This window comes from Ciconia boyciana, chromosome 10 (genome assembly GCF_034638445.1).
Source record: "Ciconia boyciana chromosome 10, ASM3463844v1, whole genome shotgun sequence".
NCBI lineage: Eukaryota > Metazoa > Chordata > Aves > Ciconiiformes > Ciconiidae > Ciconia > Ciconia boyciana.
Genome location: NC_132943.1, coordinates 9,821,718 through 9,845,523, shown reverse-complemented (window position 1 = coordinate 9,845,523; position 23,806 = coordinate 9,821,718). Strand labels below are relative to the sequence as shown.

Here is a 23,806-nt window from a genome sequence, read left to right as displayed (position 1 = left end):
GGGTACCCAGAGAACAACTGGTCTTACTGTTAAAGACTGAGGCAAAGAAGGCATCGAGTACCTCAGCCTTTTCCTCATCCTTTGTCACTATGTTTGGCCCCGCGCCCAACAAAAGATGGAGATCCTCCTTAGCCTTCCTTTTGTTGCTAATGTATTTATAGAAACATTTTTTATTGTCTTTTACAGCAGTAGCCAGATTAAGTTCTAGTTGGGCTTTGGCCCTTCTAATTTCCTCCCTGCATAGCCTCATGACATCTGTGTAGTCCTCCTGAGCTGCGGGCCTCTTCTTCCAAAGATCATGAACTTCCCTTTTTTTCCCTGAGTTCCAGCCAAAGCTCTCTGTTCAGCCAGACCCGTCTGTTTATCAGACAAATACTAAACAAGACATCAATGCCCATGATTCTCAGCAAAAACCACACCAATTCTATTTTCCCCATCTTCTGTTTATGGGGACTGGTGGTTATTATGTTTTGCCACATAATTTAGACGGAACCCTGGGTAGAAATGGGACACTATGTACTCGTAAGAATACTCACTCCTACGGGATAACTCATGATAGCACATAGCGTCACCAAATTAATTTTGCCAGATTTTACTACAAAGCACATCATCTCCTTAGGCAAAGACCTTGTCTTTTTATATCTTTAAAATGCTTTGCATATCTGTGGAGCCATATAAAATAAAGTCAAATATATGTAATAGATGAGTAGTATGCCAAGATCACCTACAGCCTAGCTATTAGGTTAACAAATTCTAATCTATCCAGCTAAAACTGCAACTCAAAGTAAAACAACAGCCTTTAAAAGGGAAAAATTTGAGCAGCCCACTTCCATGAATTGCTCAATATCTGACCTTCTAAACACCTAATCTTGTCATATCTAAGAGAGTAATAAAATATAAACCAAAAATATTTGCAAGAAATCACTTCAAATTTTGGGGGTGGATCTCACTTAAAATTCCTTTCTTATTTTTTTCTCACTGCCCTAAAGCTGATAAAAATTTGGGTTTTCGTGTTCTTGACAAGAGATAAAGATGAATGGGAAAGTCATGTCTGGATCAGAGTTTTATTTATGATCTCATAACTTCAGGAGTATGCACATGCATGATTTGCTTCTGGACTCATCTCAAAATGAACAAATGAAAGACAAAAGACCATCCCGAGGACCTAAGAAAATGCACATGAAAAACAGGTTTATCTAAAGAAGCATGCATTTCTGGAGGAAAAAGTTGATAGTATGAATTTTATATCAGATCTTTACTTCATCAACAGCACTACATAAAATATTGTTGTCCGGATCACTGCTGGTTTAAAAGTCTTTTGTTATTCTTTTGTATGGAATAATCTTGTTGAGAAAATATTGTTTCCATGTGTTAGAAGACAGATTTCATTTAATCTTTGTTGCGTATGTTTCCAACCATTAGCTGGTGCTCTAGATAATGCTCTTCGAAGTTGGATTTTCATAAGCACTGTATAAACTATCTTGTTGAAAACACCTGCGCACATTAACACCAAGCAGTGTCTTGATTAAAAATAAGACATAATTCAAGGTAATTTCTTCATCCTTTAATTTTTGCAGAAAAGAATCCAATAATTAATTTCACTGACCAAGAAGATTACTGACAATTGAACACTTAGTTTCCACCTAATTAGTAGAAAGATAATCTCCTAATGCAGAACAGATAATCATAATTTAAGACTTTATTCAATTTTTCCCCTCATAGATTCTTCTAATCTGCAAACTCCTGAAGATCTTTTCAGTGCACTTGAGTAAGCCAGTATCAGAGGCAATCTCTAAAACCTTGATGAGTGTGTCACTTGTTGCCATTCGCGCTCCATTTGCTGTAGACCGTGGTCAGTACTCCCTATCGTTATCCTCTAAAAATAGATACTATAGCAGCAAAGTGATGAGAGGCATCAGCACAAAGCAGATAAGTAACTTCTTTTTCTTTGGGTTTCTTTGCTTCAGACACTGTGTTGGACTCTCGTCTTTACTTCAATATGTTAAACTAAAAATATTCAGAAACACTTTTGAAATATTTTTCATTCCTGCTGAATGAGTGATGTTTATATCTAAAACTATTTTTCTCCTACCTTTCTGAAGAGGATTGGATTATTCTTCATCCTGATGTTACCATAAGAATTATTAAAAGCTATTTTCATGGTGCTTTAAGCTAAATACATTGTTTTATTAAAATTCTCTAGCTAAAAAAGATTACAGTTTGAAGCTCTAATTCAGGAGAACATTTCCTTTTTTAGACTGTATAAATGCTTATGCTTCTAAACTGCAGCTGAACTTTAATCTGTTTTTTAAGCACATTTCTGTACCAAGAGCTAGAAAAACTCACACATAATTCATCTTGCATTGAAAGCAGAAGGTGATGCATTAGTAGTAGTAAAAAAATAATAAAGTAGGAAAAATTCCTGAAAGTTGGTATTCAAAAGGGATTTGAAAGCAGAGAGAAGAAAAGGACAGTTTGTAAGAAATAAAATCACAAGGAAGTGATTATTAAACCAAGTGAGGAAAAAAGGGGACAAAGAAAAAGAGGAACTGATCTCATTTACTTCTTCATTTGCTCTTCTGTGGCATATTATATTCTAGCAAGAACATGCCTATGATGTCTGAGCAAAAAACCCACTAATACTCAGAATGAAGCTTATTTTCATTTCATGTGGGCTCTAAGGACAACTCACAAGGTATAACCTTCTGTTGAGGGACATCGAAGTTCCCCAATGGTAAAAGAATTTCTTAGGACGTCAGTACTCACTGCACTGCAAATTGCAAATTTACTGCCCCATTCTTTACCATTAATGCAAGAACAGAGTGTCTGATTTCCATTTTCTAATCAAAACTATATATCAGATTTTGGTAGTTGTGCATAACACCACCAGCAGACTGAGAAAAAATTTACATGTGATTTTAACACAGTCCTTAATAAAAGCAATAGTGAAATAACCTTTCCTCTGGAAATCTCAACTGGCTTAGATGCTCTGCCTCTCAGAGCATCACATTCTTTGCTCATACCTTGACAATCTTCAAAGGAAAATCAAAATCAAAAAGATATAGCACTGCAAAACTGTCCTCTCTCTGCATACAATATGTACAATGGTTTCCCTGCTGCTGTGTTCACATTGTCCTAGAAGAATCAGGATGGCAGGACATTCAGCAAGAATGTATGTGTTCATTTCTCAAATCAGTTCCTACTTACTGATCTGTTGCCTTGCAAAATGAGACTTTTTCAGTGATGCCAACCAAATTACAGTGAGTGACAGAAAGAAAGACTGAACTACACACAGTTGATCCATGCAAGTTTTGGCAAAGTCAAAAAACTTGGAGAACTGATGAAAGCATTTCAGAAGTGTGGAGAACTATGGAGTACTGCAGCAAAGAACGCACAGAAAGTAACTCTAAAATTGCCACAGCCTTCTGTTAAAAAAGAAAAAGCCACACAGCCACAGTGCTTATGCCAGTAATACTGGCTTACGTTCTGTGACCTGCTATGATATAGATGGAGGGAATTTGATGTCCTGAAATCAATTTACAACACTTTGAATTCCTTAGCAAAGGAATTTTCTTCCATATGAAGTTTATAGAGCTACACCAAAACAGCTGCTATGCCACATGAAATGGTTTTGTTCCTTCTATTAAGCATGATTTAAATGATTCATTCAATTATTACTTTTGTATTCAAAGATGGCTTATTTTCATGCAGATTTATGTCCCGTTATGCATAGAGGACATTCTTAATTGTGCTGAAACAACTGCAAATTTAATTAAAGTTTGCCATTCCAAGCATAAAATAGATTAAAGAAAATGCTGACAACAGTAAAATAAATATTCGACTATTTAATTTAGCTCAACATTTATTTTTAATCCAAACATCAAAATAACCTTGTTTCTAATTACAATTTCATGACAAAATGTCTTGAAGAAACATTTGTCTCTATTTTTCTCCAATCTGTTCAGCTGAAACACACTAGCTTATTTATAAAACTGTTGACTAATAAATCTGTTCCAGCTGTATTACTGTATGTTACAAAGAACACAGATTAATGTATGTAAACAACCATTACAATTTTAAAAACCCAAAGCCTTGACAGCCCACAAAAGCAGAAATCCCATCAAATACATTACAGTGCAATTATACACCTAAATCTTAACAAAGAAGGAAAATTAAGAGGCAAACATAGGTAGTAATGTCCAGGGGTCTGTGGCAATTTACAGCAGATGGTGAGATCAACTAAATGCTTACGACGAGTTATTTGCAGTTCCTTGTACTGAGTATTATTAAAGACTCAAGCATGTGTTGTAACACATGACAATAAGCAAATCCTCAGTTTCATTAAAAGTTACACTCAAATGAGATATGAAGAAAGAATCTGGCCTGATTCTACTGAAACTAATTTGAAAAACTCCAATTAAGTCATGCTGTTTAATATTAATTTTAATTTTATAGGTAATAAATTTTATAATTTATAGTTAACATCCAGGGGAAGGAGTAAGGTAGACCGGTGGATTTCCTCTCATCCAGACCCAATAAGTCTGGCTCTGACTGAGAGGGAAAAAAAAAAAAAAAGAGAAGAGAAGGCCCAAGAAGAATGAACACTAACTTAACCCTTCATGTTATTAGGAAGCATTAGTTATGCAGAAATAAACAGGCTTTCCAAGGCATTGTATACCTTTTCCCCAACAGATTTTGAGAAAGCAGAAGTGCCTCACCAGCCTAACAAATATCCCAAGAATCAGAAAATTTGGATGAAAAAAGGCTTTTTACCACATAGTCACAATAACATTTTTTTTGTAACTTCTGAAAGAACTGGCTTACACTCTTGCTGGTGATCTTCGCTTCCATCCCAAGGAACAGATTCCTCTCAAGAGGTAAGAGACTTCAGTGGCATTATTATTATTTACATCAACTGAGGATTTGGCTGACAACATCCAGCTATTAACAAATTTTAGCACCATCACCGCTACTTCTAGAGGATGCAACAATTGCAGTATGTTTCTGGTTTGAAAGCCATGAGCCCGGCTGGAGCACTCAAGAGTAAGCATCACAAGCCTCATCCAAAGCCATCCAGGACTACCACCACAAACTGCTTGCCAAACTCTGTTCATTTCTCATTTTAATTACTTCTTGTCAATATACTTGAGCAAAGGAAATGGCTAGATGCAAAATGTAAATGCTGCAAACCTCATCCCTCTAAGTAACTACCAGCAACTGGACTGTGAAAGGAAGGAAAAGTTTCTTTTTGCAACAAAACCAAGAATGAAATATGGAAAGAGTTGTCCTGCAAAGTGATATATTCAGTACGCATTGAGAGCAATTTGCATGTCAATGGACCATCTTTACTGTGGGGCAGGGATTCATCCCTGATGTTACTACATTTAGATGTAATAAAGTGTGATGGATATTTTCACGTTTTCCTGTATTTTTATATCAGCTATATGTGCAACTACTAAGAAAATCCCAAACAATCAAACCCATCCAAAATGAAAATTTCAATACATCAAATGAGGAAATTAAGTCAGTATAAGGGATTATTAAACTCTTTCACACAAAAACAAGCAATCAAGAAGGGAAACAGCAAGGAGGAAATATTTTTCAGACAGGAATAAAACTGGAACCCTCTACACCAAAAACACTGAACTGAACAACAGCAGCACTTTCCTGGTTTACTGGTCAACACATATTGTAAAAAGAGCTTGATCCAGAATCCACTAGAATCGGTAGAAGAAAACCTACTTGGATCTAGTCCCAAGTAAACGAATCATTTTACATCAACACCTTTAGAATATTTCAGATCAGCTTTCAGCACTTTTTCCAGTTTGCGGATATAATTATTAAAGCTGCAGGTATACAGATCAATACAGCAATGTTACCAGGAGGCCAGAAAGGTTTTTATACTGACCTGGAAATGAACATTTTATTGTTCTAAGAATTTCAATCCACAACACACAGCTATTGTATTACCAGTTACCAACACAAAACAATAAGCAAACTACTATACTGTAGTATAGTGTAATAAACAATAGTAATCTTTCCTCATTTCTGAACATTGACTTCTGATATTAAGGTCACAGGTATTAACAGGTATTTGTAAATTTTACTGTTCCATAATAAAAAACCCCACAAAACAACAAAACCCAAAAAACAAAACAACCCAAACTTGCTTGAATAACCACTGAGTCTATCAATCCAGAGCTATTCTGTAATAACAGTTCATATTTTAATAGCACTTTTGATACAAACACCAATATGCACAGAGGAAATTCATAACAACATTTTCATTTTTGTTTGTGTTCAAACATTTATTTTAGAAAACTCTATATGGTGTTATTGATTTAAACTCTTCCTGACAACATAATAGCCTACAAAATCTCTAAATACTATGAGAAACAAAGAATACATTGCATTATATAGTCCAAGAAACTTTCAGACTATCAGGTTGCAGACTACTGAAGCCAACAATAAAAATTCCATGACATGAATCAGCCTACTTTTTTTTTTTTAGTATAGTTCATAAATGACATGTACAGCTGTTTAAAACAGGAAGGACTATCAAAAGATAGGCTTTCACATAATCAGCTAGTCACAGAACAGTTTAAGGGTTACAAAACCTCTACTACATAAACCGGCATGACATTTCACAGGAGCCATGGCAATTTGCCTCAACTGAGAACCTTGCAGTATTTCTGTACGCACTTAAATACATACTTCACCATCATTTCATCAGAAGGTTTTGGGAAGAGAAATCAAGTACATGAATCATATTATATTATGTGAAATCACAGATGAAATATACAAAAGAACAAGGGTTTCAGAATTTTAATTTAGAGGCTCTTTGATTATGAATAGTTGGCTTACCTGTTTAACATCATATGCAAGAAGAACAAATCTTAAGTCTGGTGAAACTGAGTATCTTGATGCTTTGAATGTTACCTAAAATGAAGCAACAATAAAAGTGAGTTTGCAATAAGAAGGATCATTTTTTCCAAATTTTCTTACAGTTAATTTAAGAACTTCCTATTCATAAGACAAGTCTGGTTTAGAACACCTATGTAATCTTCACAAAAGAAGGACTCATGTAATTCTTAGTCTAATTTGCTGGTATCAGTACAATGGCAACAGATGAATCTGACTTCGACACTAAATACCAATTAAGAAGTTGATGAGTTTTTTATCATGATTGCAAGCACTAAGCTCAAGGATACCAACTATAACCAATTCATTTACAGAGGATGAAAGAAGACACTTTGGTTAGTGTGTACTTCAGGAATTATTATAAGGGAGATTCACCACTAGGTTAGGCTTAAAGATAACATACAAGAAAAAGAATAGGTGTGTGCTATGTCTCTCTTGTTTTTCTTTTAATGCCACATACATAAACATTTTGCAAGACAACTTGCACTACAGAAAAACTCTTTATTGTACGAAAGAAAATGCTTAGTGGAGAGCAAAGTGAAACATAAGGAAGCATTATAAAACTAATATTGCTTTATATCTATCCAAGACTACATGACACCCAATTGAATTCAGGACTGTAATTTAATCAAGGGGTAATGTTGATGTCAGAAAGAATTTAATGCATCTAATGTATGAGGAAGATAAGAATGTGCTTTAAAGGGCACTGAAGGAAATAATTTTAAATGAATCTCAAGACATCTATTTGCAGAATGAAAGGAAAAGGAAGAATAAGTGAAAAATGCAGATAAGGATAGAAAAAAGTAGGATAGAAAAAATAACAGAACCACAAAGGTAGAAGATGAAAGAAAATAAATGAATAGATAGGCAGAACAAGATCTATCCACTATTCAAAGGAAGGCTTTCCCTTATTTTACTTCTTAAGCATCCTGTTCTGTTTAGCCTAATCCCACTGCTAAACTAATGAATTCAACAGGGGTTTAAAGTATACAAACCAGAAGTCACAAACTAATACATTCAGAGTAGCTACAGAGTTATTCAAAAAAAAAAAAAAAAAAAAAAGCAAAAGCTAATCTTCCAATAAACTGAGAAGATGCTATGTTTTGATATACAGATTAAACTCAAGTTCCTAGGTAATATAATTAGAATCAAGCTATCCAAAGAAATCAAACGGAAAAATTAGTTTTGAAGATAAACTGTGTCTTAGTTTGATGCAAGAGCATGACAGTATCAAAAGATAGAAGATAAATCTGTAGTCGTGAGGAAAGAAGAGGAAAAAAACCTGAAAGCATCCTTTTGTATCTACAAAGCATTCAGAACAGATTTCAACTGTGCTTAAACTGGCTTTTATGAGTTAACCATCTTTAAGCACAGACTATGTTTATGTTAACCTATGAATAACATTCCCTTTTCTTGGCACATCAACATCACTGAAAACATTTTTAATGTGAAATTTCTCTGCTTTCTAGCAGTTTATTAATTATTGCCCCACTACCTCAGTCTTCAGCAAAATATATCCCAGGCAGCTTTCCTAATTCATTCTCAGGGAATGCGGTACTTACCATTTCACGCATCTAGTAAGAATCTTCAGTCGCTGATTATGCCACCACAAAAGTAATGATGCACTTAATGCAAACACCTGATTAGCTTAGCTGCAAACTACTGGCAGTTTGAGGCAACACCAGCAAGAGGTACTCGCATATTCTATATCCCCGTATAGAGTCTTGTGGATTTGGGATTTAAAATCATTTGAATCCTGCTGAATATGACCTTGTTCATTCAGCTTGCACTCACCTGCAAAATTCTATTTGCCTCCAGAAATGCCTCAGACACATGGTGTACATGACAATAAGCTATCATCTCTTGATTGCAGGTAATGGTTTTGGCAAAACAGTTTTCTTTTGGGCGGTATAATGGCATTATTCTTGTTAAAAGGCACATAAAGCTGTTTCATACTTTTTAATGTTTTATTTAAGAAACAAGAAAATAAAAATTAGACCAGCAGGAATCATGTGTTCATTGCCAAAGCTGATAGCAATGCTGATTTCTTTAAATTACCGTAAAAACATAATTAGCCTAATTTTTAAAGTTGGATTTACAATCAAGCCTTTAAGGAAATATATGTTTAATTCTAATAGAATTTCAGAGAGATTTAAGTGACTTAAAAGTCACCTAAAGTTATTTAAATTTCCTTAGAGGTCTCTTTTGGGGTTTTTTTTGGTAAAGACAAGCACAATTTTGGTGATAAATTCAGAAACTGTCTACTTGTATGCACGGAAGAAGCTCTTCTAGATTAACAACAAGAAAAAAAAATTACCTGACTCATTCCTCCTGCCTAACATGGCAAGTAAGCTCACGATCTGTGAGTTCACTAAAACAAAAGACAGATTTTGGGTTTTCCCCATAAATATGTCTAAGGTATTTCATCAACCAACAGACGCCTGACTCCATGACTGAGGAGATAAGATCAGCTGGTGATGGGCTTAAAAGAAAGTTTCGGTCCCTGCTGTAGGAGGTGAGACATATGCCACTCAAGCCCTTGGGAGATTGTCTGTTGGGGCATTCACTACAGGGATTAGATATATTTATTCATTAAAAAGAAGTTTGTGAAGACTCTGACCCCAAGGGTTTGTTCTCTTCTCAGGAGAACATATTTTTGAGTTTTAAAGAAAGTGTTGGAAAAAAATCATATTGGAAACATTGGGAATTAAAAAACCTCAGGTGTCTTGTTATCAAAAATCTGGAGTATGCTTGTTCCACTATCATGTATGCATATCTGCAACTTTTCAACCTTCTTGCTTTGTCAGGAGCTGTTGAGCCTTTGTTCAGGAAGACAGAGCTAAATGCTGCCCCTTATGACTATGCCTCTATGGTTTAGCTGTGCTTGATCTCTAAGAAATGTAGCTCTGGACAAATAAGCTCTGAAACAGGGAGAAATATAGCTGGCTAATTAGGCACGGTCCCTGGATGCAGAAGCAGGACTAGTTTCCCTCTGCATCACTGCACAGTATCAGCTCGTTAGGAGACGGGGATAATTCAACATGGTGCACTCCATATCTACCCTTATCCCCTTTCCAAACCACAACAGAGGAAAGGCAGAAGAGAAGGAAAAAGGGAAGGTAATTTCTTTCTGTCCCTAATATTTGTCAGTTCTACCTAGTCACATCAAGACTTAAAATCCCTACAAAAACCATCAGCTGTATGCAACTAGAAAACACTTTGACGAGATATTTAGGGATTCCAGCGAGTTTAGTTACATTTCACACTGTTGCATAATTCTGAGAAAAAAAAAATTCTTTTAAACACCTGTATAATGTCTTCCCTTCTTAATTCACAAATCTGTCATCTGTTTTTCCTATATTGCTGAATTTGACATCATTTCACTTTTTCAGACATGAAAGAATGATCCTGTATCTGATCTTCGTTCCTCACCCAACCAAAACCCCCACTGACTCTATATTTAGGTCTAACAGTATTAAACATTGCATTTCTAGGTTTCTTTGAAATGCCTCATGTGATAAAGAGTTTTAATTCTTCTCCTGACAGTGATGCACGATGTGGCAATCCCATGGACAAGCAATGACTGCTAGTCTCACTGACACCATAGATTGCAAGGGTAAAAGCCAAATGGAGGCAAAAGGACACAGCGCATTTAAACAGTCTTTTGCCCTTCACCTTTCCAGCTTCCTTTTCTCATCCACATTCCAAATATGTCTTGCTCAACATAGTTTTGCATGGAAAGAAAAGATGAGAACAGCTTGAGACAGTAAGAGTGAAAGCAAAAGAAAAAGCGATTCTACAACAAATAAATATAAGGGACAACCTCCCCACACACACAATTGGCTTTTCTTCCACCTTTCCATATGGATGATTAAAATGGAAAACAAAATTCCGATGAACAATATATTCTCAAGTTTGATTTCCAATGTCAATATTTTGCATTGATGAAATTTTTTTTCATTTTGCATTTTATGTGTGTTTTGCTGTTAACAGAAATGCCTGTTATGATTGTGTTTAAGAGAAGTTTTAAGCTGGGTTTAGGTTCTGCATCCTCAGCAAAGGCCCCTTGGTACCAGCTCCCTTTTATTTCTTCTGTTTTCTTAAAGCCTGGTTCTGAGTTATTGATGTATTGGCTACTCCTTTCATCTTTGCTCTATTCTTTCACCTACTATAAAATGTTGGTTTTACTATTTTTGTGGATTTTAACTACTATAACATGTAAATCAGTGCCTTATTCATAGTCTTTCAAAAATATGCTATAGATGAGACAGATGGAAGTTACCTATAATATAGTCTAGCCGGGAGCTGTAAGAATATATCCTTATCAACTGTCAAACACTTTATAGTAGTCTTTTTTTTCATCGTTTCAGCTGGACAGTTTTAAGTGAAATAATATACCACAGTGAAAACCAATTAGAGAAAATTTTAACTTCTGTGGACTTTACTTATTTGTTGTCGTTTAGGTTTTTTCCTTTAGTTTTATCCCTCCTTCTGTTTCAGTTTCTTGTACTTCTATTTTTCCCAGAAACTTACATCTTCCACAATCCTATTTTTTACCCTTCTCCAGTTACTGATTAATGCTCACTTAACACACATTTAGGCTTTAAAATTTTTTGTTATTCATCCAGGATAAAATATTTGAAGACCTCTAGACTGTTACTTTAAAGCTTGGTGGCAATACTAATACTTAGGAAATTATACATCTCTCTGTATCACATACCTACATCTGTATCAGAATTTTAACTTAATGGTATAACTGAACATTGATGTATGGGAGTTCATTAGCATTCATAGGTATTCAGCTCAACTTATCAGACAGGCATTGACCAAATGGCAAAGCATAAGAGGAATCAGATGGGACAGAAATACACTAGCTGCAAAATGACAAGGCATTTGGCATGTAGCAGTTTCCTCGGGTGGTACCAGCAATCAAGGGAACAATGGCATTTTCCTTCCATTACCACTACTGCGACTGAAAGGAGAAGACGGATCACAGGGAGGTTAGATGAGAGAGCAGCTGAGAGTGGAGCCTTGCAGAAGAGCAAGCCTCATAGCAGTAAAAACAGGAGACCTCTGAGAAGAGAGTCAGGTTTTAATTAGGAAAATTCACGATAATTAGAATGTTGAAAAACTTGGGTTTCCAAGGTTACATTTATTAATGCACTATTTCTTGTGTCACCCGAGCATTTAATCTAGACCCAAAAACACTGCAATGCTATGTGTTGTAACTGTTAACACTCATGTTTCCTATCTGGTGTAAAAGGTTGATGTGCCTTAAAACACGATCTAAGCTGAACTCTACCCTATGGACAATGGCCATCCTGGATGGGTGGTTCTCAAAAACACAAACCAAATTCCCCAAACCCACCTGAAACTCCTCACGTAGTCCCAAGATACTTTCACACACATGAGGAGGTGACTGTAGGATACAAAAAAGGCATGAACAGACCTGTGCAGCCCACAGGAGCCTCACATCCCTAGTAGAAAATAATCTCTAACCAGTAAATCACAAAATTTTCTGCCTCCCATTCCCCATCTTTGGTATAGTTAACCCTTAAACTATTTTCTATATCAAGGAATTATCTTATCAGGAATACTATTTAGAGAGATCCCACACAGACTACCCTAACTTGACAGTCTGGAGTACTGTCCCCCGCATTTTGTGTGTTGAAACCTCCTTCACTTGGACAAAAACCAATGGCCACCACCAAACCACAGTGACTGCAAACCCTTCCATCTGTCAGGCTTTCCCACCTCTAGGCACAGTGGTGCACTGCAACAATAAACCCTAACTCATAAAAACCCCTCTACTGAAAGGGTTTTGCTGAGGGGGTTATTTAACATTTAGAGGAGCACAGGAGAGCAGAGATAACGCTACAGTGTTCATAACCACCTAGTTACAACATGTGTGGGTCATTAAAATGTCCAGTGTTGCAACAATTACTAATATTTATGTGGTTATATAATGTTGTTTAATGTATTTACCATTATTCACTCTTTCATTAATCTCTTATGCAAGGCTCTTAAAATGTAAGTATGTAAACTACTCTTGCAATTAAATCTATGTTAATCGACAAAGGAACTATAATTGCATTAAGATGCTGCACTGAGTTTCCCATCTAAAGAGGAAGGGGGTATGGTGGTAGGGAACACAAAACAAAAAAAAACATCAAAAAGAAGAGAACTAACAACAAGAAGGGCTGTTTATGAACAACGCTTTGTAAAACAGTACAAAACAGTCCCTGCCAAAAGCTCTGCTCAGACTAAAACTCTTATTCTCTGCTTTTGGCTGCAAGGCCTCCACAGGGTTTTCACAGCTGGGCTGCCACAGCCTAATCATGATTCATGAGCCAAGACTACTCCTGCTCTGCTCACCCTTCTGACACCATCCCCTAATTAGCAGGCAGCAAGAAGTAATCCTTCTCTCTCCATCGTTGTGTAAAAGACGGTCCACAGTAATACGACAATACAACATAGTCTAGGGTATACTCCCGGCAAGCCCCCCAGAAACAGGTTTGCAACTTGGTAATATCTTTTTGCTGTGCACCAGGATGCAGTTTCCCCTTAAGCTTGAAAAGAGCTGTGGAAAGGCACCAAACTCAAGGGGGAGAGCAAGGCAGGAATTGCTGGGTTTAAGAAGAGTCCAAAGCATACAGGTGGGGTGAAGCTGTTGTAAATGCAAGACCCTATTCTAGAGTTTCCAAACTGAAAACAATTATACTTGTATTGTCAGACATTGCAAACACATCAATAGTCTCTTATTTGATGATTCAAAATATATCACATCATCTACACTTGAAAGGCTTAAGGACTCACGCTAGATTCATTTCTGACCCAGGATCCTGGACTGAGGGTTTGTTAGGGTGCATGCGTGGCCTCTGAATAATTTTGCATACACCCACCACAAAAGCAATGGAACTGAGGGCTAACAAATAACAGTCTTACCACTTTCATAATTATTGCAGCTTTTTTTAAGAGGGAGAAATGAAGGCAAAATTTCTAAACGTTTCTTTCAGAGGATTCAACACATTTGGAAAGTACAACAGAACACACAGACCCTACACATTCTCTCTCATCTCTGTGTTTGCTTTTTTCATTTTGGTTTGCATTTAAGGATTGTAAAACAGACTAGAGAGGCTGAGCTAGAAGCATGATAAGGGACCAGATGGACAACCTCCCCTGAGCAAAAGAAACCATGTGGTCCTCCATGCTCTCCTCTCCAGCTTAGCCAGACCTTGTGGCTGGGTTGTGTGTGAACCAGTAACCTGCTCTTAGTGACTTTATGTAATAGCTGATGGCAAAAGGTATAAACAAAATGCTTGTTAAACACTGAAATTACTTAGATAAATGTGTCATAATTTTACTTATTTTGGAACTATAATGTGTAATAAAGTATTGCTAAATGCTGAAAAACTGGTAGGCATGTCACTTACGATCATGGTGATAGGCACCTCAGATAGATGATAGAGAACATATTGTAATCACGTATCGAGGCAGCATCCCAAACATCAGGATGCCACACCGTGATTAATGTCTAGGGCTTTTTTTGGCTCCATTTAATAGACTTACCCAGCCTCCAGCTGCTAACATTTATATGCCACTGGATCAGAATATTAACTGTTTACTAGACAGCTTAAACAGGATGCACTATACAAAAACACTCAGAGGACAAATATGTATTAGAAAATGTCTTTAAATTACTATCTCCAGAGATGCTAATAGATATTCTCTGTGCTTTACAAGCTACTCTTTTCACTTGTATCAAAGTATTTGTTATCCATAATATTGCTTTCCTAATAGTTAAATTATATAAAGGCCAGATTGTTTTACTAATAGATTGATTATAGAAAAGGAATCCATTTGAAAAGGACAAATGAAGTGCAGTAATTTCTTCTACTGTCTGAATAAAACCTAATGAAACTGAAAAAAAATACTTTTAACTCAGGAACTTTGGATAGATATTTCCCTATGGAAGAGAAATGGGCATCTTAGAATGACAAAACACTAGCTTTTCTTCTTTCCAGGTGCATGGCTATTTTTAAAGGTATTTTTTTAAGTGTGGGGTTTTTTTTTAATCTTTTATATATGTAACACATATGTTCTTAAAAAAACTGCAGTCTGCTTCTTTGCTGACACACATTCCTGGTGAGTTTAGTGTCTTTTCAGTAGGGCTATCTTTGGCTTTTAGACAATAAGCAACACAAAGAAGGATAAAATAAATGTACTTTGCACAAAAATGGCAGTCTCTAAGATGCAAAAGAAGAGCCAGTGATCTGTACACAGTGGAAGACTGCTTCAGGGGATTAGTAATGAGGAAAAAAGAAAATCTCTTCTGAGCTGCTGGTTCAAATACAGCCCAATCGGTAGTGACAAAGAGTCATTATTAGCCCCTTGCCTCTGCGCAATGAGTTTATCATGGCAGTTCAATTTTCAATGGACAATTATCAACATTACTAAGAAAAACCTGCCACTTCCGCAGGCTCCTTGAGCAGTGAGGCAAACAGGAGAGGGAATGCAGATTGAAAGCAAACTAATAACTCCCATCGAAAGGTGACTCTTCCATGACTAAAACCCTGTGATAGGGAAGAACAAGGGAACTTGCATTGCCACTGCCTATGTCGGATCTGTGCTGTATTTTTTATTAATACAAGACATCTCTGCAGAGTCATTAAACCAGCACCATTCTAATTATGCACCAGTGATTAAGCAGATGTGACACTGAGCGAGGAAAATGTTTGATTAACGATCCAGGTGTCTAACTTTGGAAGAGTACATTTAGCAGTGTGAATCTGGGGGCAGTGGAGCTTTTGGGAACAGGACAGCTTTTGATTTTAGCCGTACAGTCTGCCTCTGTAATGTTATGATCTGTTAGGATTGCTGGCCACCTTGTCAACAGACAACTTGGCACAGCAGCATCTCCCATTGCTCTCTGTCAAACATACACCAGCAAACTTACTGAGTCTTCTGCTCTGTTTTCAGCTTTTTATTCTACTTCCATATGAATAGTCATTGCTGGAATTCACTTTATTTACCTCTAACACTCTTAGCTTTTGACTGTGTACAGATAGGAGCTTTGCAGGAAAAAACACACTTATGTTTTTATTTGTCTCTGTTCCATACATAATTGTTAAATGGTTGCTTGAATATTATCCATTTTGGATCAGTTTCCCACATTTCTAATTAAGAGTAGATATCTAGTATCTAGAGATCTCTCAGTCTGCATGACTTAAGGATAAATCAGTTCCATAAAAAGCCCAGACAAGAGCAACTTTGCGAAAAGAGGTGACGCTCGCAGTGTGAAGCAGCCTGTCCATACTGATCCATCATTACTTGGCAAGACTGGTTTAGCATAACGGCCTGAATAGCCTGTCACGCTGGCATTACACTTGACATCGCATGAGCCAAATACTTGCAGCCAAAAGCGTATGAACTCACCTGTGAGGAAACTCAAGTCTTGTCATTACAGTCAAGTTTTATAGCCAGGGATGTCCAAGCAGCTGCTTGCATACAAGTTCTACTCGAAAGGCAATACGTAGGCCTGACACAGTCAATCCTCTACTTAGCCAGGCAAGCGCTCACACACACGTACCCAGATAAGAGGGAAAATGTTTCTGCAATTCTTTGTGGTTTGTACTTTACAGAAATTCACCTTTTCACCCATTTTTAATTGTGTCTGCCAGTCCTTTTTGGGCTAGGAGGTACCCTGAGGCACATCCCAGCATATGGAAGGGTGCAGCTTACAGAAAGGGAGCCTCACACACACACCATTAAAGTACAGTTCTCTCCTCCCTTCTCCTTCATCTTTACATTGACCTAGGAATTCAGCATCAAGTTCTTGATCCTGAACTTCTGCTCTCCTCTTTCTAGTTTGAGGAGTTAGAAGAAAAGGTCACCAGGGGCTTTATGCTTTGAAATGAGGAATCTGTATCCACTAAGGCCAGGAACAGACCAGGAATAAAATTAGCCTTTGTCAAAGACTACTGATGAGAATGAGTCATCCTTTTGGGTCTGCAGGTGCAAAAGATTTTACTAAATTAAAAATACAGGGATTAACAATAACAGCCAGTGGTCTATATGGAGTATTTATGAGGAAAGATTGACAAGCCACGTGTTTATGCTGCAAAACCCTGATAAACAAGAATTACAGGGTAGGATATAAGTAGTATCACTGAGAACAACAGCATCAAGCAAAGCAAAAGAAAATGTCGACTAAGCCATTAAAACTTTTCTTAGCAATTACTGCTAGTCAGAAACATATGCAAACCGCTCATGTATATACTATTTACTGGTCAAGAGGAATAATCCCCAACCATCTAGTTTGCCATTAAAGCACAGAGGAACAAATAAGCCAGATATTAACAGGACTAGGAAATACATTTTTCTTTGCATATTTAATTGCTTAAAGGAAAATCTTCATATGACTTTTGAACACTTTTCCCCTTTTCCAATAGGGAAAAGCTCTCAACATTTTGAGTACCAGTCCCCCATTTTATGAAATCTCTTATTATAATAGACATCAGGTAGATTCACCAGCACATATGCCAGGCATGTTCCTTCAAGTGGCCTGAACAAAGCATGGACTACAGCCAACAACATAGCCTCCAACATCTTGTTTATTTACACAAAGGTTGAATAAAACAACAAATAACTTCAGCCAGAAATCGTGCACTGACAGAGGAATGGATTATACTTTTCATTTATATATAATCTACTCTAGGTTATAAACATATTTTCTGTAACCTTTCAACATTTTACTCTCTCACCCCTGTTTCAGGAAAAAATGCTAGCAGACTTCCACTAAGAAATGAGTAAATAATGTATATTACTTACAAAAGTTGTATTTTCCAATAATAATGTAGTTGTATTTGTTTCTACATTCAGTTCAACAACATGTCCATTCCTATTTTTATACACCACTGCTGTATCTGCAACAACAAAGGCATTAACAGTTAGCAAACACATTGAGTATTTAATACATCTGTAGAGAAAACCAGCATATTACAGAATATCTTTATTACAATATGCAAACGAGACTGAGAGAAGAATTGCATTCATAATATCTAGTTTTGTTGATCTGCCTCATGAGCTTCAAAAATATCAGTTTATGCTATATAGCATGTTCACCTTACTCAAAAATACGATTTCACTTAAATGGAAACATATTCTGTGGCAAAAATGGGATTGCTGGAAGCAACATTTTGAACATAAAACCACTCTCACCTAGATATCACTGTCACTCTGACACCTTAAGGTCCAACCATATTCACTATGAAAAAGGCCATATACCGAAGTAAAGTTTTGCAAAGAAGAAAGCTTTTGCTAGACACCATATTCACATATCTCCTTAGAAGTGATTCTAACAAAACTTCTGTACTATTCTGTATCTCTGGTAACTGGATTGACAAAGATATGCACTGTATCTTAAGACAGTCCATGTCCTATGTGATTAGTGCTGGGCCCCAGAATACCAGATCGTCATATAAGCTGAATGTTCGCAAAGGAGGGTTAAAGCTAAGTAAGTCCATTTGTAGAACATTTTAAATACTGTGGGATGAACTGTCGTAATTTTTTCCTTCTACCACTTACTTGATTTATAAGTTTCCACAAGAAAAATAATCAAATACACCTGAACTTTAAAAAAAAAAAGAATTACAAAATTAATTGTGGCTCCTACGAAAAAGGCTTTGTATCTGTTTGTATCAATATCTGCAAAATTACCAAGAAATACACAATAACTACATAAGCCTTGATTTAAAAAAAAAAATTGGTTCCAAATTTCCCACTCTTTCTAATAAGAGATTGAATAGATTGAGTGCTGATTCTTTCATGTTATTTAAAAGTCGTGTAAGAGATTTATTTTTAACCAAATGAAACTATTTTGTTATAAAAAAGTAGAAAGCAAAAGGAAAGTTCTAAATTAAGCCTAAAGGAAACACAAAAGAACTTTACTAATCCTCAGTAATGTCTGAGAAATTCATTACAGATCCCTGAATTTTATGAAGTGGGAAGTAAACACGACTGGAGAAAAAGGTTATGCTGTCATAAAAAATATGCTTCGCTTACTCAGAAAAATGTAGCTGTATTTTAATTGACTCCACAGAAACTCTAGATATACAGCACTAGTGAATGTCCTCCGGTATGTTCTGTAAAATTAATGAAGCCTCATTTTAGAGCTTACTAAACTATTTTAGGATCATGGCTGGGAAGTGGGGTGGGATTGATGGAGTTTAGGACAGGATTATCAGAGCTGCTGTTTAGGAAGAAAAATTAGATTGTGAAGTGTGGAGTTAATAGAAACTTCTTATAAAGAAAAATATTTCAAATACTCATTTTGAATAAAAAGAGGTAACGCTTTGTAGAAAGTTATTGCAGTTTCACATTGCTGGCTACTACAGAACATTAAAGTTTTTGAAACTTCTTTTAGGGTTTTTTGCATGCATGTATGCTTTTAGGTACCCTAGCACTGAATATCCACAATGATGATGTACCACAGTGCTAAGCAATATTATAGAAAAAACAAAGTTGCCTGGACAAAGAGCTGTCCCCAATTATGAGTAAACCATAATGTGAGAAATGGGACATATAAATCAGAGACATGGAATAGCTGTCAACAACTAGCCATGTTCATTCCCCCTGCTAGAACAGTGCTCTGAACAAAGCATTTTTCGACCACAGATGAGACTAATATGCGGCCCAAATCCAAACAACAGTATCAGAATGTAACTCCTTCTCAGTTATCTACTTTTCTACATGCCATGTACATTTGGCCAACAGGATTTATAGCATCATGCCTCATTAATTAATCCTACCAAGAACATTTCACCCAAATAAAGAAGTTTCCTTTAAAATTGCTAACAAGACCATGAGTAAAATACACAGTCCTAGGGCTCTTCTTGCAAGTTATACACACTGTGTGATACAGCATTTGGAATAGAAAAAACTGTGAATGACATAAATTAAGGCCTTTGTTCTCAAGTTAGAAGAAAATTTATTCAAATGATCGGAACAGAAAACTGAGAGTCAGACCTCTTTAAAAGGCATACTTTACTGGACAGTAATTACACCTCTCACTGAACTTGGGCTTTCATCTCTATATTGGATTCAGTAGTTAACTACTGAAGTGCATAAATTAAATGAACACTTGCAAAATGCATGGAGATTCTCAGATAAAAGTTTATATCAAAATACCATGCAAGCGTTGAGCATAAATACAGTCTTCAAAAGTAATCATCTTAATTTATATGGAAGTCTCATTCCAATCAATAGCTTGTCAGGCTGGATAATGTGATAGTTGATGGTCACACAACATAATGATGATTTTTTTCATTGATAGCTCAAATGTAAATAAGAGCCATAAACATATATTTGTTTTGAAATTTTTGTTACCTAGGGTAAAAAAGGTATTTTCTTCTTCTAGGGTATTTTCTTCTTTCTACAGAAGAAAATAATACGTCATCCTTAACATTGGCCATTTACACAACTGACTGATTTATTTTGTCTGTTATCTTGGTGTCTTCACCACAAAGGAGTTCAGGGATCCCTGACACTTCACAAAGCCATTCAGAGAAGTAGAGTTCCTACTTTAAATAAATTCTCATTTAATTTAAAACAAAGACTAGCATCACATAAAAACCTCTTGGCCGGGCACAAACTGCAGCACCGAAGAGCCACATTATCCATCTAAGGACATCATTAAAATAGCAAGCATTCTGTCTTGAGCAAAGGAGAAAGTGAGGAAGCCTCTATAAAGAACACCAGTTATCCAGTCACCAGCCCTGGATGATGTACACAAAACAGTCTTTAAAACAACTCATTGAAAAATTCCTACTTGTAACAGTTCTCAAATTTCTGAAAACTTTGGAAACCCCAGAGCATTGGATGACTGATAAGATTATTCTGTGCTACTAAAAGGTGAAGACAGACATCCAAGGGTCTGTACATAAGTTATCCTCACATCAGTCATAAATAAAATAGTGGCATAATAAATCCAGGATTCTTCCTACAAAATACTGGCTAGCAATATAATTAATACCTGATAGCATTTTACGGAACATAGATCTTGTTAAACAAAGTTTGACAGGGTTATGCTTGATAGGGGCAACTATGCTGAAACTGTATATTAGGTTTTCTTCAAGGTATTTGATTTATTTTATGATATTGTGATTCCAAAGTTTATATTATACAGAATTAAAGGGAAACACATTAGGATTAAAAATAGTATCCTTAAGAAAAATAAAGAGGAAGACAGGGTACTCCTACCAAGTGATCTGTCTCACCTGGTTAATCGATCATTTTTGTAGACGGGAGACTGGAATTGAAGAGCAGTGATAGAAAGAACAGCTTATGGGCTTATACAGATAAATACTGTACTACGTGTTCTGAATGCAGTATCATGGCAAAAAGAGTTGATGCAATTCTTCAGCATAAGTGGATCACAAGTAAAAGTCCTAGGGTGATCTTCCCTCTGCTCACACCACTGGTGAGATTGACACTATTGTAAAATGTCCAGTTCCTGGAATGTATGCTGCAAGAATGAGAAATTAGTAAAGAGGAGTGCTAAGAAATTGTCAGTGTAACTCTGGATCAGAAGGCAAACATAAAAATGAAAGGTTGGAATGGCTGAAATTATTCAGGTTAACAAAGAGAAAGTTCAAAGACATCTAGGTCATATATATATAGTTAGGGAAAAGTTGATGACAGGTACGGAGGTTGGGATGTGTGGAAGAGCTCCTCAGCAAAGGAGATGACAGAATCAGCAGCCTTAGGACATTTTTTTCTTAAAGATATGCTTTAGATCTTTACGTCAAGAATTAGTTTAGTCTGAATGTGGGTAAAAATATAAAAGGTTGAGTTTGGATGGCTGTTGCGATCTCTTCTGGCCTGGAATCTGTGGATTTAACTCCCTCTATCGATTTTCTCATCTCCTTCTGCAATGAATCTTCGGGAATACAGGATTGTCTGCACAATATAACTCGTGTTTGTAGCTCTGTGCTAAGACAATTTTAATAAAAATCTCAAACCTTGGGGTTTTTTAGTTGACTGCCTCTGGGATCAAGGGATATTTATTTTTCCTTCTGATGCATAATTCGTCTCCTGTTTGTGCCTTCTACTCCACTTTCCTACAAACTATCAAATATTGATCTCAGCTGCAGATGGGATACTGGGCTTGGTTAGTGCTGCAGCCTCATTCAGAGAATCCGTGTGGGTGTACACCTGGTATGAGGCTCAAAGGCACAGCATGCAAATTCCACAAATCTCAAAAGAGAAATTTTTCCCAGGCAGACAAAATGGACTACCTCTCTTGCTCCCCTCCCCTGCCTTACCCTGCAGCAGGGGTTTAGTTTACCTGCTGAGATGGTTTGGGTATAGCTTACCAAATTGATTCACTCGATTGCAAGGGTTTCAAGAAAGATAGCCATAAATATCTTTCTTGTTCTCTGTGTTGCGTATTTAAGGTTTTTCATCAGAACTGCAGTGTCTAGTTTAATTAAACCCATTGTGTTTGTTAGAAGACAAACTTAATGTCTGTTTGAATAACGTAACAAACTTGGTGATTCAGCAGTCACTCTGATGATAGACAGACAGAAAAAGGCATGGTAAGCTCAGCTATTATCATAGATAACTATCTTTGGGAAGAATTTACTCCACCTTGATTTTGAGCTTATTTCTAAACCTGAGTGTGAGGGAGGCTGCCTAGTGGACATACAGCTCTGTAAACCAAACCTGCTCCTGAAGAGGTTCTCTACAACTTACTTGGCTTTCACAAATAATACAACATTAAATCAAATATTACATGAAAACAAACTTTAAAACCAAAATTCTTCTGTGATTATTGCACCATAATAATTTCACCTGAGTCACTAACATAAATATTACATCCTCTTACAAAATTATATTAGCTGTAGAACCAATAATAATTTATTTTATCATCGTGAGACTAAATGTCCAAATTCTTATGCTATTTTATGTTTTTAAAAGTAAATCTTTTCATCATGTGGTCTATCTCTAGGCAAAGAATGTGGAACACATGTTCTGCTGAAATGATTAAGCCATACAATTTAAATCATAGTTTGGATGTATGTATCAATGTCATAAATATAGCCCTCAGTGATGCAACTGTTACATAAATATGGCATCATCATAATCTCAGGTGTTTTTAAAATGAAAGCGGTATTTCATATAAATAGTTTTACTAAAGCTATTGTTCCTGTTTTAGGTTCAACACTGGTAAAGTTTCTGCTCAGGATCAGGATATATCTGTTGTCTGCAAGAGATGCAGCTCTATACTGTGCCTGGCCTAATATATACTGTTCCAGGGAATGTCAAAGTACAGGCACAATATCATAAAATGCAAAGAAATCAATGCAAAACTTTCCGTATTTGACAAGCAGCTTGACCCCCATCAACTCTGCAATAACTTCTTCACCCTCATTTATTGAATTTACCCTCACTTATTGAATCGACAACACTCTGCCATGTCCTAAATACTACAGAACTCATTTGCAGCACTCACTGTTCCAACTAGCTTCACTTGGCATCATATATGTTCACATTATCTGAAAAAATTCAGGCACTTTTAAATTCTAATTAAAAACTATGTATTATTTGGGGGAAAAAATGGACTAACTCCCATCCTTAATTACATCACCATCACTGAAAATCAAGCCTTGAATTGTGCTAGTGTAAGAATTTGGCCCAGGGTCTATATGGCCTTTAACGATTTAGCTTTCTGAAAGCAGGACACTGAATGGTGGTCATTTATTTGATGAGTATAAGCTTTGATTTCACATGTCACTGAACTTAAGCAACTTGTCCTGTAATTTCAGTTACACAGATGGGATTGAAATGGCAAGTTACCATATACTTTAAAGCAAACCTAAGTTGT

At 36.3% G+C, this 23,806-nt stretch overlaps 1 protein-coding gene across 1 annotated transcript in view; it reads right to left on the bottom strand.

Moving 5' to 3' along the window:
- DPP10 (dipeptidyl peptidase like 10) overlaps window positions 1-23,806 on the bottom strand; it is a 564,363-nt gene that overhangs the window by 144,419 nt on the left and 396,138 nt on the right. Inside the window, exons 4-5 of the mRNA XM_072874221.1 lie at window positions 17,752-17,846; window positions 6,865-6,939 (exon numbers count right to left, since the gene is read on the bottom strand). Of these exons, the coding sequence (XP_072730322.1) occupies window positions 6,865-6,939; window positions 17,752-17,846 (170 nt within the window). The remainder of the gene's footprint in view (window positions 1-6,864; window positions 6,940-17,751; window positions 17,847-23,806) is intronic.